The 16,304-nt window shown below is 40.8% G+C and overlaps 1 protein-coding gene across 1 annotated transcript; it reads right to left on the bottom strand.

Annotated features, from left to right (window-relative positions):
- Positions 1-1,976: 1,976 nt before the first annotated feature.
- On the bottom strand, positions 1,977-15,377 carry LOC149287438 (ureidoglycolate lyase-like). The gene is made up of 14 exons (XM_089492920.1): positions 15,252-15,377; positions 14,347-14,565; positions 12,128-12,218; positions 11,084-11,160; positions 10,319-10,429; positions 9,177-9,236; positions 6,844-7,000; positions 6,557-6,755; positions 5,988-6,066; positions 5,622-5,711; positions 4,705-4,777; positions 4,313-4,380; positions 2,462-2,589; positions 1,977-2,100 (listed from the first exon to the last, which is right to left on the bottom strand). Exons 1-14 carry the CDS (start codon positions 15,375-15,377, stop codon positions 1,977-1,979), a joined length of 1,602 nt encoding a protein of 533 aa, XP_089349046.1.
- Positions 15,378-16,304: the final 927 nt, after the last annotated feature.

Raw genomic sequence — 16,304 nt, 5'->3', positions numbered from 1 at the left:
TGCTGTATTGCTCTGTAACTTATGTGGAGAATGAAAGGAGTAAAAAAATATTGTTGCCTTTAAATATTGTTTTACTTTTTTATACCCTGCTGAAGATTTCTATATACTAAATACCTAATGTAATACAGGATATACGTGAGAAACACCTTCAAAAATTGCTGCTAAGAGATGTGAAGAGGGAAACATAATCTGAATAGTTACCCTGTTTTTAAAAAAAAATGTAAAAAAAAAAAGCGAGGGAGAATTGCCGTTACAGTAGTCAGAGCAGGTGTGTGGCAGAAATATTGGTAAGCGTTTTGTCTTTTAGAGATTACCGATCATGGACAGCACACTCCCACCAGTCTCCGAGGTGCCGGCGGTTGCTAGCAGAGCAGACTCCTCAGACGTTGCAGGGATTTAAGTTGCTGTTTTAGCACTGGATTTTTTTTCTTTTAATGGAGCACAGCAGATGTTTGGAGTTTGGCTTCTGTCCATTCCTGATTTTTCTTATGTACTCCACATGAAATGCAGTTTAAAGGCCTAAAGCTGAAAGTGTTTAAGTGTTTAAAAGTTTTTGTTTCAAGCACCCGCCCCCCCCCCCAATTCTTTCTCTGTGTGGGAGCACCGAACTTACCATAACTGTCCTTAGAATAGAGGGATATCTGTATCCAGAAATTCTTTGGATAGTTAGTTCATTGTGCTTTTACAGATTTTTTTTTTTATTATTAAATCTAACAATTTTAGAATAACCTATTGATACTCAAGAAAGAATCCTGAATACAATTTTTTTTTTTTTTTGCCAAATGTATTGCCAGTACCAAAATAAATCCTGCACTGTCACGGCTTAAAATGAACAAGTTTTTTTTTTTTCCTTTGGAAATCTGCCTTGTTTTTCTTCCACTAAAGACAGGCAAGGTGTTTCATAAGCAGTTGGGTTTTGTGCCGGCGACTTCTTGTTAGTCTTACGGACTTTTAAATGGCGGTCCTCCCCGAAGGGCCTTGTTCATGTTGTGTGTATGCAGATAAGGTGTACTGCCGATTAGATACCTCTGGATTTCATTTCCAGTTTCACAGGTTTGTAATACTTGAAGCCATTCTATTTTTTTTTTATTTTTTTTTTTTTTAAGAGATCAGTTTTGTGCTTAAGTATTTCAGACAGGCTCCATACTTTGTGATAAAAGAGCACCAGACTTTTTTTTTTTCTTCCAATACCAGACCAGCTTCTTATTCCTGCAATTACACATGTAATATTCCTTTTTCTTGTCAAACATAAGGTACCAAATATAATGCAATAAAACCTTTTGAAAAACACTTCTGAGTAATTTAAACAGCCGGTGGCATAGCGGAGTTCACTGTTCAGGTCTGACACGAGACTTGGCTGGAGTGAAGGTACTTTATAATAAATGGTGGCGCTCTAGGGAAGATTATTTTACGGACGCTCAATGTCTCCATGCATGGGTTAAAGTGCAATCTTTCAGACACAAAGAATAATTATAATAAGGTAATATCGCAGATGTCAGCCACAGGGTATTAACCCCTTTTCAGAAAATGCCAGTTTTAATACACAGCTGGAAATATAGTTGTTAGTCTTCACATATCACTATGGCAAGAGCAAGCGGCCGGATTGTAGATGTGATGTCAAGTTCCTCAGGGTTGGCTCGTTTACAAATGTCTTGGGTAAAGATATTACGTCTTACGCCATTAGGCACAGTCTTTAATATTCTGCTACTAAGGTAATTTCTTTTTATAGATTGAAAGGGTATCTTAATAAGCCCCCTTTTTTCTCTGTCCTATAACGGATGTACTCCAAAGGAAACCTCTGCCGCTAATCGTGTTACTGTGTGGGTAGAAAGAACAGGAGATCTAGGTTATCGTGGCTCAGATATAATTGTACCATTGACAGAAATCAGCACGTATATTGACATATTGGCATCCTTGCAACCCGCATAACTACAGCACTGAACCAAAACACATACCCTGTTTTATCCTAGATGGGATTAATAATTGCCACATAAAAACATATGCTCCAAATTCAAGTAAGTTGTGATGAATTCGGGAAAATCCCTTTTCTGAACAATTTCCAAAAAGATTTCAGCTGCTGTGTGGAGCCTGCGTTTCTCCCTAGAAACAGAATGAAAAACAATTATAGCACTTCTATGCTTCAGTCGCTATTTAAAATAAACGAATAGGGCATTGTAGTTCACATTGGAGGGTTTTCCCCTTTTTTGTTAATAAGCAAACTGTTTATTTGTTCATATTTGGCCTATGGAGATTACATTTGTTGTAATAAACAAATTCAGCCCCTCCTGTTTACCCGCACTAATGTATGTACGCGGCCACCCAACCATGTTTACAGTGTGAAAACGGTGTTAAAACACTTGGCTGCAATGAAATGCACAGGTCAAGATTCATGAAACTTCTCAGGTTCTGTTTTCTTCAGTATTTTGGAAAGATTAGTTAAGAGTGATTGTTGAGTCCTCACCTTTCAGATGCACCAAATGCCTCTTCTAGCTGTAACACCACTTCATTTGTCAGATCATGGACCAGGCTTCTTGTAACTGTTCTGTTGTCATCTTCTAACTTGACCTGATGCCTTATCCATTGCCAGACCTATAGGCCCACAAATGTACGTTGTAAATGTAAAGCTACCTAGGCTGTTCGGGCAGACCACACATGCTGCCGCACAACAGTGCATCAGCACGGCAGAGGCGCAGGCAATATATCTATAAGCTTCTAGAATCTCGGAAATGTCTCCAATATATACCGTATTGGCTCGGATATAGGCCACCCCCGTATATAGGCCGCACCCTAAAAGTTTGGTGCTTTTTTAAAGAAAAAGTTTTTTTTAATAGATATGCTGCCACTCTGTGCCCCCCCCCCGAGATATGCTGCCACTCTGCCCCCCCCGACTTACCAGAGCAGACTCCTGGATGTCTTGCGGGGCCGGCGGGGGACATCTACGCAATACGCGTAAACAACTTCCGGTGCCGGCACATCCGCTGAGTTGGATACGTGTATTGCGTAGATGTCCCCCGCCGGCCCCGCAAGACACCCAGGAGTCTGCTCTGGTAAGTCTTGGCGGCAGAGGTAAAACACATCGTGCGGACGCTCACCGGCTGCGGCAATGCACGTAAAAAACAACCTCCGCTGCCGGCACGTCTGCACGATGTGCTTTAACAATCTCCTTTGCCGGGAATTCCCACGGGGGGAGATTGTTAAAGCACATCGTGCAGACGTGCCTGCAGCGGAGGCTGTCTACGAGCATCGCTGCTGCCGGTGAACGTCTGCACGATGCGCTTAGACAACCTCCCGTGCTGGCACTCCCCCCTTGGGAAGTGCTGGTAGGGGAGGCTGTCTGAGCGTATCAGAGAGTAGGATGCAGGTCCCCTGCACTGCTGCGGGGGATCTGTATCCTAACCCTGCTGCCTGCCCGGAACTTCATGTCCCGGGCGTCGGGCGCTAGACCCTGAATATAAGCCGCACCCCCACTTTAAAGACTTAAAGTGGGGGGAAAAAGTGCGGCCTATATTACAGATTGTAAAACACACACTCCCTGCCTTTGCTCAATAACATATCCTTGGGAAATCTCAAGATGTCACTGAGTTTGTACAGTCTTGAAAAGCATACTCTTCATAAAATTATTAAATGAATACTGTGATGTTGAAGAAATTGAGCAGACCACCATAGCATAACTTTTACCAAAAAAAGCACTCCAGGGCACTATTCCTAAATAGGTAGAATTTATTAATACAAAAACATTCCTTCATCCCACCAATCAAGTACATGGTTTTGCACCAGTGAATTGATTACACAGATATATTAGTTATTAATATAACACCAAACATATAATAAAGTTCCTATACTGCTCTTACACACCGGCCCATACACAAGCTTACTGTGTCTCGCAGAATGCATTACACATGGCTATGAGCAATTACATGATAGGTGGCATGTATGGGCATGGATGCAAGAGAAAACAGATTGCTATTGATTTTCTAGCAATTTAGCTTGGAAGAATAATTCACAAAATTAAAAGTCCAGGCAAAAGCAAACAGTCCAAACATAAATAAAAAAGACTAAAAAGGCAATTCTTTTCAAAAGCTGATGAAAAGCACATGAAATATCCCATGAGATGTGTTCCATCTCATGGGATATGGATTACTGGTTGTCTTACAGACACTGTTATCTGGCGTGGTCCAATAGAAAACTGTGGTGAAGGTTTTGCATGTACTAGACAGAGGTGCACAGCAGGGTTCGATCAAACTTCTCTTGATGTATTAACAGCCATTGGCTCAGCGCAGGCACTTATGGGTATTTCTGACTCTTACTATACCTGGGATCTGGATATTTCTGCAGTGGCTGAATCCTCCACCTTCCCACAGTAGAAGAAGTGTCCTTCACCTAAAAAAAAATATGTCACGTTAAAGAACCTAGACTTTGCGGAAGTAACGATAAGACAGAAGTAACAGTGTTGCCATATTGGGTGGATACACAAGACATGCTGCTAAGTGGCATCTGCAAGGTGTTGCCCAGCAAAGTCTGACTGGCCTACTAGCATAATGGAAGACTTCCCTGCAGGCTACCTGCGGCTGGTGTAGAGGTCAGCTTCCTCCTTGTAGCCTGCAGCCTCAGTGATGTATATTCTAGTAACCCTAGAAGGGCATTTTACAAAATTCCGAGTCTTTAAATCTGAGCCCATGTTCGGTTTTGTGGTCTGCAGCTTACCTTTGAGCCATGCTTCAATGAACTGAATACCAACAGCAATATTATACTTCAGTCCATACAAAGTGACGCCTCCCTATCAAGTGGAAATTGCAGCATTAATTATTTTAGATATATAAAGAAGAAGCATGGAAGCTCGCACAGAGATAAAGGCTCCCTGTGTGGTAAGAGGGAGGAGAGCAGGGAGAGAAGAGCTGAGGGAGAGACATAGAAGGGGAGCTGTAAGAGTGGGAGAGTGAGTGTCTGTATATACTGTATGTGTGTGTATAGTGTAGAAAGAGTGTGTGTAAAAATATATGGTGTTATTGTGTGTGCATTAATGTTTGGAATTGGCATAGGTATGGCTGTATTCTGTTAGGTTATGAGTGTGAAACTGCATAGTGTTAGAGTGGATATATGTTATTGTATGGTGTCAGCATGAGTGAGTGTATCAGTCTATGATGTAAGTGGTGGAGTGTCAGGGGTGAGCCTAAATGAGTGGTGCCTAGGAGAGAGGGAGAGAGTATGTGTATAGGTGTAAGTCTATGGTGTTGGAGTGAGTGTGTTTATTAGTGTATAGTGCAAAAGGCAGAATATATTTCATTGCCGCCTTTTCCAGTTGCACAAGACACTGCATAGGCAGGTACACATACAGGCTGCCCAAGTGGCACCACTCATATTAGGAGGAAAGCCACAAGCAGGCAAGTAAGTTGAAATATAATATGGTATTTATTAACTACTATGTACTATTATATATAATACACAAGGTGCAGGACATCTTAGAATTGTTATTGAGCTTTATGCCTTTTTTTGGAACCTAACAGTATGTTACGTGATGTTGTCACCAATAAGGGGCCTCGCAAAAGTTAAGTCCCCTTGGACCCCATACGCCCATAGGGACAGCAATACTGGCATATTATTCTAGAATGTTTTGTACTTACAGCAGGCATTGCAAGCAGATCAGACCGTGATATGGAAACATCTGGAATGACGTGTAACTGATTGGGCCCTTTGGTTTGCAACTGAAAAAGCTAAATCAAGGGCATAAAGCAATCAGCATTCATCAGCCAAAGCTGTAATTTGTCATATACATGTAAATAATGATCAGTTACAAATTAATAGACTGGGAGGTAATTATGCAGAAATTCTGTTCTCAAAAATATTTTATAATGTAATATATTAAATGTAATATTTTAACATTTAGAATGGTTCTCTCATATAGTAGAAACTGTAATTTTGCCTGCATTCATACAATGTAATAAAAAAGGAAATGCACATACTTAATACAGTAACAAACTGTGTAATACCTCCTGCATAGGTGCAACCAGGTCAATGTCATACACCATAAAACCATCCACTCCTGCCTTGATTTCAAACAATTTTAACCTAGAAATCACAGATAGAGCATTATATATATTTATAATACACTTTGAAGGCATTACTAAATTTGTAGAAAAGCTTTACATACAGTCTCATGTTATTTTTTACCATTTACAAAACCACTAAACATTATTCTCCTGCTTCCTGAATACGGGGAGAGGCTGGCATCACAGCCGATACTGGTTTACTTGAAGGATGATCTTCTCAGGATGAGCTGTAAAGCTCTGGAATTCACTGCCTATCGGTGTGGATGCTTTTAAGAATAAACTGGATTGCTTTTCAGGAAGATCGGTCTATAGTAATTTAAAGGTTGACGATTCAGGGATTTATTCTAACTGCCCATGGAGTCATGAAAGATTTTTCTTTCTTCTCCCTTATGAGCTAAATTGCCAGCTGGATACATACATCATTCGGTGGCTGCTGACAGGGCCTTCTAGTCATCCCCTGTCCGGTCCTGCTTATGACTGATTGTTAGCTGTAAAAATATATTTTGCACCTTGTGACAGCTTCCATTATGCTTTGGTACTCTTCACTTTCTTTGTTCTCTGGTAGTAAGAGAGCAGCCATCCCTCCGGTGGCCAGTGCTCCTCTACGATGGCATGTCTGAACCAACAAATCCATGTAACTTTTAAGGAACAGTTTTTCCATATTCACATATTTACTGCGATCAGGCAACAAAAATTCCAATCGGTGGCCTAATATTTTTCAAAATGAAAAACATAAATGAAAAAAGTAACAACAATACAACAAAACTTGTTCATATATGATAACCAACATCCTCACCAAACTTGTTAACAAAGGAGGCAGCGTAGTCCCATATGCCACAGTTCAGTCCCGCTGAGTGTTCTTTTAATTCATATAGGATTTCCTCCATCTCAAAGGCAGCTAGCACGCTCTCTATTAGAACCGTTGCCTTAATGCTTCCGATGGGCAGCTGTAACTATGTGATAAAAGATAAAGAGAACTTTGAAGTACACTGTGTCCAGGGGAGGGCTGGCAAGTGGGTCGGTGGGCAATTGCCTCCTGGGTTGCTGTAATTGATTTTGGGACACTGTTTTGCTTAGGGTGACCACATCAGCCATGTTTTTTTTACATATTGCTGATCATCCCAGATAAAGTGCTGCCCTGCAGTATTGATGACGTATAACTGACTAATTGGTTCCCTTCCATGAGTCTATACATCCCACATACTGCAAGGCAGCACTTTACCTGTGCTGGTCATCCATATGTAAAACGTATACGTGTCCTGGAAAACATGGCTGATGTGGTCACCCTAGTTTTGCTTGCAATGCCACATATAGCCACAAGAGTGTCAAAAGTAACCATGACTATAGGCAGCATTTACATGAATAGTGCATATTAAACATTTTTTTTCAACTGGGCCACTTGGCAGGTATTGCCCCCGTGTATTTCTTGCTGCTACCCTACCTCCGACTTTATTTTACATATAAGGTGATAGGATCCTATACATTTGTTTTGAAAGACCTCATATGAGCCAAGGAATAGCTTTGTCCAATAGCTTAATAATAACAGATTCCAAAATCAAATAAAACAATCATAGCTATGTGTCCAAGAGATACTGGTGTCAATATTTTTATATAGAATATTTATACCATGTCTCTTCTAGTGGCACATATATGAAGCTGTTTTATTTTAGCTGTTTTGTTTAGACTTGGGCACCAGGGGGCTCTTAGTGTTCCTCTTCGTGCTCGTCTTCGGGGGAAAAAAAATCTTCGTATTCCGCAAATATTCGCCTGTTCCTGTCTTCTCTTCGGGCGAATATTCGTGGACATTCTTCGTGTTCGGTTTTTCTTCGTTTTTTCCGGTTAAGGGGTTAATACGGGGTTAACGCGTACCGCAGCAGCTCTGGCGCCAGGAGTTTAAATGTTCGTCTGAGCAACTCTATTGGTCGTCAGAAGGGGGCTCGTCTGCCAATGGTTGATGGCAGACGAGCCCCCTGCTGGCGACCAATAGGGTCGCTCGTACAGACTGTTAAACTCCTGGTGCCGTAACTTGTCCGGCAGATACCATTGGTCTCCCTGTTCTATCATTTATTAACTGATAGAACAGGGAGACCAGTGGGATCTGCCGGGTAAGTTGCAGCATTGGGGTTTTAAAAGACTTTTAGGCTCCTGGTGCTGTAACTTGTCCGGCAGATGCCATTGGTCTCCCTGTTCTATCAGTTAAATGTCCGTACGAACGACCAATAAAGTCGCTTGTACGGACATTTAGCTGATAGAACAGGGAGACCAGTGGCATCTGCAGGGTAAGTTGCAGCATTGGGGTTTTAAAAGTCTGTACGAGCGACTCTGTTGGTCGCTCGTACAGACTTTTAGGCTCCTGGTGCACTTGTTGCACCTTAAGGGGTTAAGGGGCCGTGCGAGTGAACCTATTGGTCTCTTGCACGGCCCTTTAACCTACGGATTTCCGCTCCCGTTAACCCCTTCGATGCTGCGTTAGATAACGGGAGTGGAAATCCGTAGGTTAAAGGGCCGTGCAAGCGAATCCATAGGTTCGCTGTCAGGGGTTACAAAGGCCGTGCGAGTGAGCCTATTGGTGACCTGCAGGGTCTTCATCTGGCATCAACCAATTGGTTGATGCCAGAGGAGGTCCCTGTAGGCGACCAATAGACTCATTCGCACTGCCCTGTAACCTGTGACAGTGAACCTGCGGATTTCCACTTCCGTGAACTGCCGCGATGCCAAGGTAAGTTAGAAGGGGAGAGACTGGTAGACGAAGACGAAGACGATCACGAAGATCTTCGTGGTGTTTGTCTTCGTCTTTGCCTACGCTTTACCGCCGCTGTCTTCTCAACGTTTTCATGTTCGCCCGAAGACGAATGCACAAGTCTAGTTTTGTTTAAAGTTCAGCATATATGATGGTTCTTTGTGGATGTGATCAACCCATTCAAGAAGCAGATGAGAGGAAGCCACTGATGACGTATCTACAATCAACTAGACGCCATTTGTAATTTTGGTTCCAGAGACATTTTTATCGAGTAATGGAGTGAGGGCAAATATGTAGCCACTATAAAAAAGAAGGTGCAAAACATTTTTCATACATTTTACATATTGTTCAAATGAATCCCTTAACAAGCTAGTCATATAGACCCTCACCTTTTCCTCAGTCCAGACAAATATTTTATTCCAAAGTCTGGCCTCTAGAAAACTCTCCACCTAAAGGAAATTAACACAAAAGTAAGTTCCAAAAATGAGACAAAGTTTTCTAAAACAGAATGGCCATTGTATTACTTGATTATCCCTCAGATGCCTGCTAGTCACGTACTAGTCACAAAGGTTTATTCTGAAGGCAGAGAATACAGAATACAGTCATGTTTTCTGCAAAGTTGCTGTGTGCTCACCTGGGTACAAGTAGAAATATATGCCATAATATATATGCTTCCCAACTGTCCTGTTTTGCGCAGGACAGTCCATATTCTGCCACTCTATCCTGCTGTCCCGCTAAGCTCTACCTTTTGTACATGAACAATGTAAGGAAAATAAAACATAAATGCAAAATGTCCCTGTCTAATTAGACCTTGCAACCTAAATTCCTCTCTCTCTTTCCTGCCCCACAATCCCTCTTGTATGAGTATGAGAAAGAGCAGAAAATTGGTTTATGAATTGGATTGTGCAGATAACATATTTTATTCCACATTTACCCATATAAATATTGGGTAGCTGTGTTGTTGCAGTGTAGACCTCCACTGCGCGCTCCAAGGTGGCTCCCTGAATATGATAGACCAGAGGTCTGGGTGTTATTGTGCTCCTCTGTGCCTGATCACACCTCCTCACTACTTCTACCCGCACTCCCATCACAGGTGTCCTGAATGTTGGAAGGTACAATATATATATATGTATATATTTATATATATATATATATATATTGTGAAGAGGGCCCTTTGTAACAATGTTGTCCCAGGGTCTTGATCCACCCCTGCATCTCTTTGAGTGTGATAGAGTATGTAAAGACTTTCAGAGCTGTACAAAAACATCCTTTAACATAATAATACATTCTTTATACTTTAACACTTACAGCATTGCTTGAAAAATATTTCACAATTTTTGCACTGTCCAATTTAGACCTGACACAAATCTCCCAGATCACATCTCAGTAGACCACTACATATCCCTTAATCAACCCCCCCCACCACCACTACCACCCTGTCTTAAATATCGAGTACTGGAGCCTCGATGACAAATGAAGGCCAGAAGATGGTAATTATCTTTAATGTCATTAATGTTGGCTAGAGAAATACCTTAGATAAATAGAAGAAAGGGCCACTTTCACTTTCATATAGTCTTCTTCCAGTATGGAACATCAGCAAACCGTAATCAAACAAGGGGCCTGGGATTTCCCTGCCATTTACCTGTCGGCAAATGTAAGATGGTAAAGATGTTTCATTTACCAAAAGGCAGCTCCTGGAAGACCACAAGAATTCTAAAATGACATATAACCAATTTAAACAACAGCTTTTAACTAAATTCAAACACAAGAATGACTTTTGTTTTTGTTGGCAATCAGTGGAATTAGTGTTGGTTGTTGTTTACTTGAATAGTAAACATTGTGGAAGATTTGTGTCTCAGACTGGTGGGGTAGTATTATCCACCTGATTTCTGTCTTCATGTTATTTCCCTTTTTTGACCAACTTTTACACAGTCTGTCTGAAAAGTAACAATAATGGAAAGATAACTGAATGGGGAGGAATAAACAAGTAGATCCAGACAAAAGAAAGAAAAGCTAATTTCCCACATGGTATCCACATGAGGTGGGTTTTTAATAGTTATATAGTTTATTTTAATTTGTATAAGTTTATTTAGTGTATACACAAGCAAAATGTAGAATCTGATAAAAGACCTGCTTTAGTTCATCCAATGAATAGTATGTTGTTCTATGTTTTCTTTTTGGCTTTAAATCTTACTTTTGGAATTAATATTATATTTTAATGACTCCCTTACTCTTTGTTTACAGTTCTATTAGAAACAGATTATTTCATATTAGCAAGGGGCAATGAATACATTACCAGCATGTTGTGCTCAACCATGTTCCATGCCCTTGGTCTAAGCATTAATACAGGAGCTTTGGAAATTGGGGGTATGCCTGAGAGATAATATATACATATAGACATTAGTATAACCATTAACTAGCAATAAATAATATTACTGATATTAAGGTCATGTACACTTTATGGACAAAAGTATTGGGACACCTGACATTACACCAACGTGGGCTTTTATAATATCTCATTCTAAATACATAGACATTAATATAATGTAGTTGGTTCCTCCTTTGCAGTTATAACAGCTTCTACTCTTCTGAGAAGGCTTTCTACAAGATTTTGGAGAGTTTCTGTGGGAATTTTTGCTCATTCATCCAGTAGAGTATTTGTGAGGTCAGGCACCGATGTTGGATGAGAAGGTCTGGCTCGCTATCTCCATTCCAGTTCATCCCAAAGGTATTCAATGGGGTTGAGGTCAGGGCTTTGTGGGGCTCAGTCAAGTTCTTCCACATCAAACTCATCCAATCATGTCTTTATGGACCTTGATTTGTGCACTGGGCATAGTCATGCTGGAATAGAAAATGGCCTTCTGCAAACTGCTCCAACAGTTTGAAGATAACATTGGCCAAAATGTCTTGGTATGCTGAAGCATTAAGACTTTCCTTCACTGGAAGTAAGGGTCCCAAACCCTGATTTTTATAATTAAGAGGTGTGTCCCAATACTTTTGTCCATATAGTGGTACACTTATAATCAAAGTCCCTGTTGGTGTAATGGTCAGTTGTCCCAATACTTTTGTCCATACTGCAAGTATGTATAATGCGACAACACAGAAGTACTATCCTAAAATGTTAGAATTTTAGTATTATCTGTTGCCTTGTACAATTGTGTAGCGTTTTGATGGTGTATGAAGGGGCAATGATTACTAGAAAATAAAACAATCCAGAATAGGGCTAAGATCCTCTAAGGTGTAATTTGGAGTGTTTTTCTGTGTTTTTATTATCGGTTTGTATAAGATTAAGTTAAATGTTGCGTGGGACAGACATCAACCCTATAGCTAAATAACTTACCTGGAACCTTGTCGTACACAACCTGGTATATATTAAATATTCCTTTGATCTGATTGAAGAAAGTTGGACAATTACCATCATCAAAATCTACCTAAATGGAAAAAGGCATATAATTAGTTATTCTGTATTACTTTGGCTCAACTTTCTTGTACCTGTGTGACACTTCATGAGAGAATGGCGAACTACAATACATTGGATTCTTCAGCCCATTTTCTTGAGACACAGAATTTTAGGTAAATTAAAGTTTATTACGTTTTTTAGAATAAAGTACAATAAACATCAAGAGCAATATAAAAAACAAAATGTAAACAGGGCGATATCAGAAAAGACATTGTCCCCTAAGCAGGTAGGGGCTTGAGGACTAGAGGTGATCATACAGAGGGGCCTTGCAAGGACCGCACCTCTCCTCTGAGACAAGAAACAGGAGTTGTGGAGCAATGTGCAGTGGCGAGCCCATAAAAGTAAACACAAAATTGAAGTCGCTGCACGCCCCGGACATCGCGAGAGAAAAAAAAAAAAAAGGTATAGGGGGGGGACAGACAGACCAAGACAAACATGTAACACACAAGACAGAAAGGAGGAGAACATAGACGGGCGAGGAAGGAGAAAAGAAAAGAAAAAAAAAAAAAAAGGGGGGGGATTGGTAAGGGGGGAGGGGGGATCGGTGAAGGAGGGGACAAGAGAGGCGTAGGGAAGCATCAGAGAATAGGCAGGCAGGAAGGAAGGAAAAGGGTAAGCAGCTAGCGAAGAATCTATTGCCGAAGCAATGAGGCCAAAACAGGTGAGGATTGGAAGGACAGCCAGCATGCCCATGTCCCGGTGTAAGTCTCCATCCTATCGGTGGCCAGGTGGACCAGTTCTTCCATGCCCCGTATCTCCTCCACCAGGGACACCCACTGACGCAAAGTAGGGACCTCGGCGCGCCGCCAATAAAGTGGGATAAGACTACGGGCCGCATTGAGAAGATGGCGGATGACCGAGCGTTTCATTTGACCCAAAGATCTCCCCGAATGAAGAAGAAGACCCAATCCCGGGGACAGCGGGACCGGTTCCCCCGAGACCTCCTCCAAGCAACGGAACACACCAGCCCAAAAGGGCTGAAGGCGACCACAACTCCACCAGACATGTAGGTAGGTACCCCTCTCCACCCCACACCTCCAGCACGTCGGATCACCCCCCAGTCCCATCCTGCTGAGAGCCACCGGAGTCCTATACCACATCGTCAGTATTTTATAAGCCGGAGACACAGAATTTTAAAGCAGATACGAAACACTCAACTGAAGTCTGTCTGTTTTTTACCTACTCTAAGACCTCAAGCATTATGTGGTCCTTGTCTTATGTTGAGGATATCTTATGTAGGGGGAGAATGCCTGAAACATCTCTTGCCTATAGCCCTATAAACCCTATGTTTGGCACTACATGCATGTTTATTTTCGGCACTACATGCATGTTTATTTTCCACAATACATTGCCCTCTACCACCCCAACCAGAATCCCATTCCACATATCTACCACCTTCTAAGCCTTCCATTCTCCTAGTTTTAGAATGGTATTTATGCTCCCAGCATCTATGCTCTTTTTAAATACATGTCTTCCTTTCTGTAATGTGTTTAACCTTTTTGCATACCTGTATGTTTCTATCCTTTTTGCATCCTTATTCCAAACAAAGCAGGTTAAGATCTTTTAAGATAATTTTATCTTAAAAGATAGCGGAGGCAAGATTTCACTAGAGTGCCTCATGTCTAATTTATATTTCCATTATACCGCACCGCAAGCCAAAGGTTATCAACATGACAGAACATGAGCAGAAGGTTATGGACACCCTTTTGTATGACCTACACAAGTTGGGGTGCTGTGGCTTTGTGGCTCTTATTTAACTTTTCCTTCCGATCAGGCTTGGTGAACACATTAGGTGAAAGCTAAGGGCTTAAATATAATTAAACACTTATATATGCCACTGATTGGCAGTCAAACAGTGGCACAAATTTTGGACTATGTAGGAAGAGGGCAGCTGTAGAGATGTAGCTTTCTTCAATACCCATTAAAGAATGCATATTAAAGTACTCACAAAGTAGTGGTGCTGACAGGCAGAGCAAACTGTCCCTTTAATTCTTTAACCCAATGCAGATACAATGGTTGGAAGAGAAGATTTATCACACAACTCTTGTCTTTGTTTTAACTTTCAATAGTTGAGGAAAAACATCTTCTTTTCAGAGTACCTGAACGCCTTGTGCAGAAGACAGCAAAGCTTTGTGGAAGCGTTCGGTTTTGCACGGTGCGGTGTCCCCAATATCCACGTGCCTTTTCTCCAGCCTTCTTGGAACAGGGGACACTTTCCAGCGTAAATCACTTCTAATGCGGGAATTCTCCAGAGCAAAATCAGGATAATTATTGGTCAGATCAAGTTGAACTTTCCGAGAAATGCGATGCCACAAAATCTATAAATATTAAATATTAACTATTATAAAATCATATTTCTTGGAAGTCAATTCATTTTGCATTTACATGTTATGACGTGAAGACCTAAATACAATGCTTATGCTATGTGATTAATATCTCATCATTAATTATACTTTAAAAAAACCTACCCTACATTACACTGCTGCTTTGTAAAATACAAGAACTGTTGATACCAAAGCGGAAAATTCCAATAATAAAGCTTTACACTGTTTTAAACACACATACACACTCATACACACACCATTCTTCAATTGTGATAACACAATGTACATTTTTTAGCCGATAAAAGAGACAATGGTAGGAAGAATGTATAGAACAGAGTAGGGAGAGCAGGAGAGAAGGCAGATGTCAGGAAGAAAGAAGAGCGTCCAGATGAGGATAGGTTTATAATGAGGATAAAACTGGTGTGTGAGATTATATGAAGTGTTTTAATTATGCACTATACAGGGTCAGACAAGCTTTTTTTTGCAGCGGACACTTATTGAGTTGGCTAGGACTTAAGTGAACAATGCATGATAACATCAGGGACTCTAGATCGTAAGCTTGTTTCAGCAGGGCCCTCCTCAAATGTGGTTTCTGTAAGTCAATTTGTTACGTCATATAATGGAAATGGAAGGATCTACCTCAAAAAAACAAGTATAGCATAGGTTTAAAAACAACTCACCTTATCAACATCTTCATTAAATGCACATGTAAGTTCAACCAAAAATTGGATCGCATCCGGGGTGAGAAGGGTATGGAACTCAGATTCCAAGCCTGTTGGAGGATGACTCAAATCCACCTTATCCATATCTAGTGATAAAATTCATCCACAAAGAGGAGTGACGCTGTTACACTGTGCCACCACTCTTACCTTCCTTTTTATTACAGATTTAGTCATCTGAAATGGCCAGCCATAAGACTACAGGTTCACCCCCCCAATAAATAAATAAAGGTGGTGGAATTTTCAATTTCACAATCTGGTAAAAGACATTTTATTAGCCCAAATCTAATGCAGCTCTTATAAATATGCCACCGGCTTGTCATTCAGAATATCAAACCCTTTTGGTCTGAGGGCCATGATTTAGACATGGATTTTGTACAATGCTAGTCGGCCGATTATTCTTAAATTTTGACTTTTTTGTGGGCAGCTGTTGTTAGCGTCTGTAAAAATAAATCAGTTCGCACATGGCGTTACTACGTTGAAATTGTGGCCATAAAAATACATATTATGTAGTTTGAGCCATAAAAATACTCACTGTGTTCTGCAAGGTTGCTGCAGCCACTCGGTAGTAATGTGCTGTGTTAGGAGTATCATGAGTCAGATTCTGAAGTGCAAGTGCGTTCCTATCAATATTTAACAGTAATGTCCACAGACTTTGAGCTTTGCAAGCTTCCCACACAAGAACACTGTTTGTGCCATGGTTTTCTGGCTGGCATTATGTGGATCAAAACACACACACACAGTGTATATAAATATTTTAATTAAAGTGTGTTTTGAAACAAAACGTGTTGGACTGTAATGTGGTGTTACACTGTGTAGCACACATGTATAGGTGGGTTTTATTTTTTTTAGTTACTTTTTATGTTTGTTCCTTTACCAAAAGGCTATAGTTTCCAAGTCATCATAACGATAGAGAATAGAATACCAAAAGTCCCAGTTTTCACAGAACAGTCTTGACTTTCAGGCACTTTCCCGGGTAGATGCCCACTGTCCCACTTTTTGAAACAGTAGGAA

The sequence above is a fragment of the Sceloporus occidentalis genome, unplaced genomic scaffold (assembly GCF_023333645.1).
Source record: "Sceloporus occidentalis isolate IW3139 unplaced genomic scaffold, rSceOcc1.0.p SCAF_61, whole genome shotgun sequence".
Lineage (NCBI taxonomy): Eukaryota > Metazoa > Chordata > Lepidosauria > Squamata > Phrynosomatidae > Sceloporus > Sceloporus occidentalis.
The sequence above is the reverse complement of the archived record's forward strand: the minus strand, read 5'-3'. Positions and strand labels throughout refer to the sequence as shown.

Excerpts from the sequence above, each read along its gene's own strand:
- LOC149287438 (XM_089492920.1), bottom strand. The coding sequence starts at position 15,377 with ATGGATAAGGTGGATTTGAGTCATCCTCCAACAGGCTTGGAATCTGAG. Across the intron at positions 10,430-11,083 it reads TGGTTGAGCACAACATGCTG|GTAAATGGCAGGGAAATCCC; the intron begins GTAATGTATTCA and ends ATTTGCCGACAG. Across the intron at positions 2,590-4,312 it reads CAGAAATATCCAGATCCCAG|GTCTGGCAATGGATAAGGCA; the intron begins GTATAGTAAGAG and ends GTGGGCCTATAG.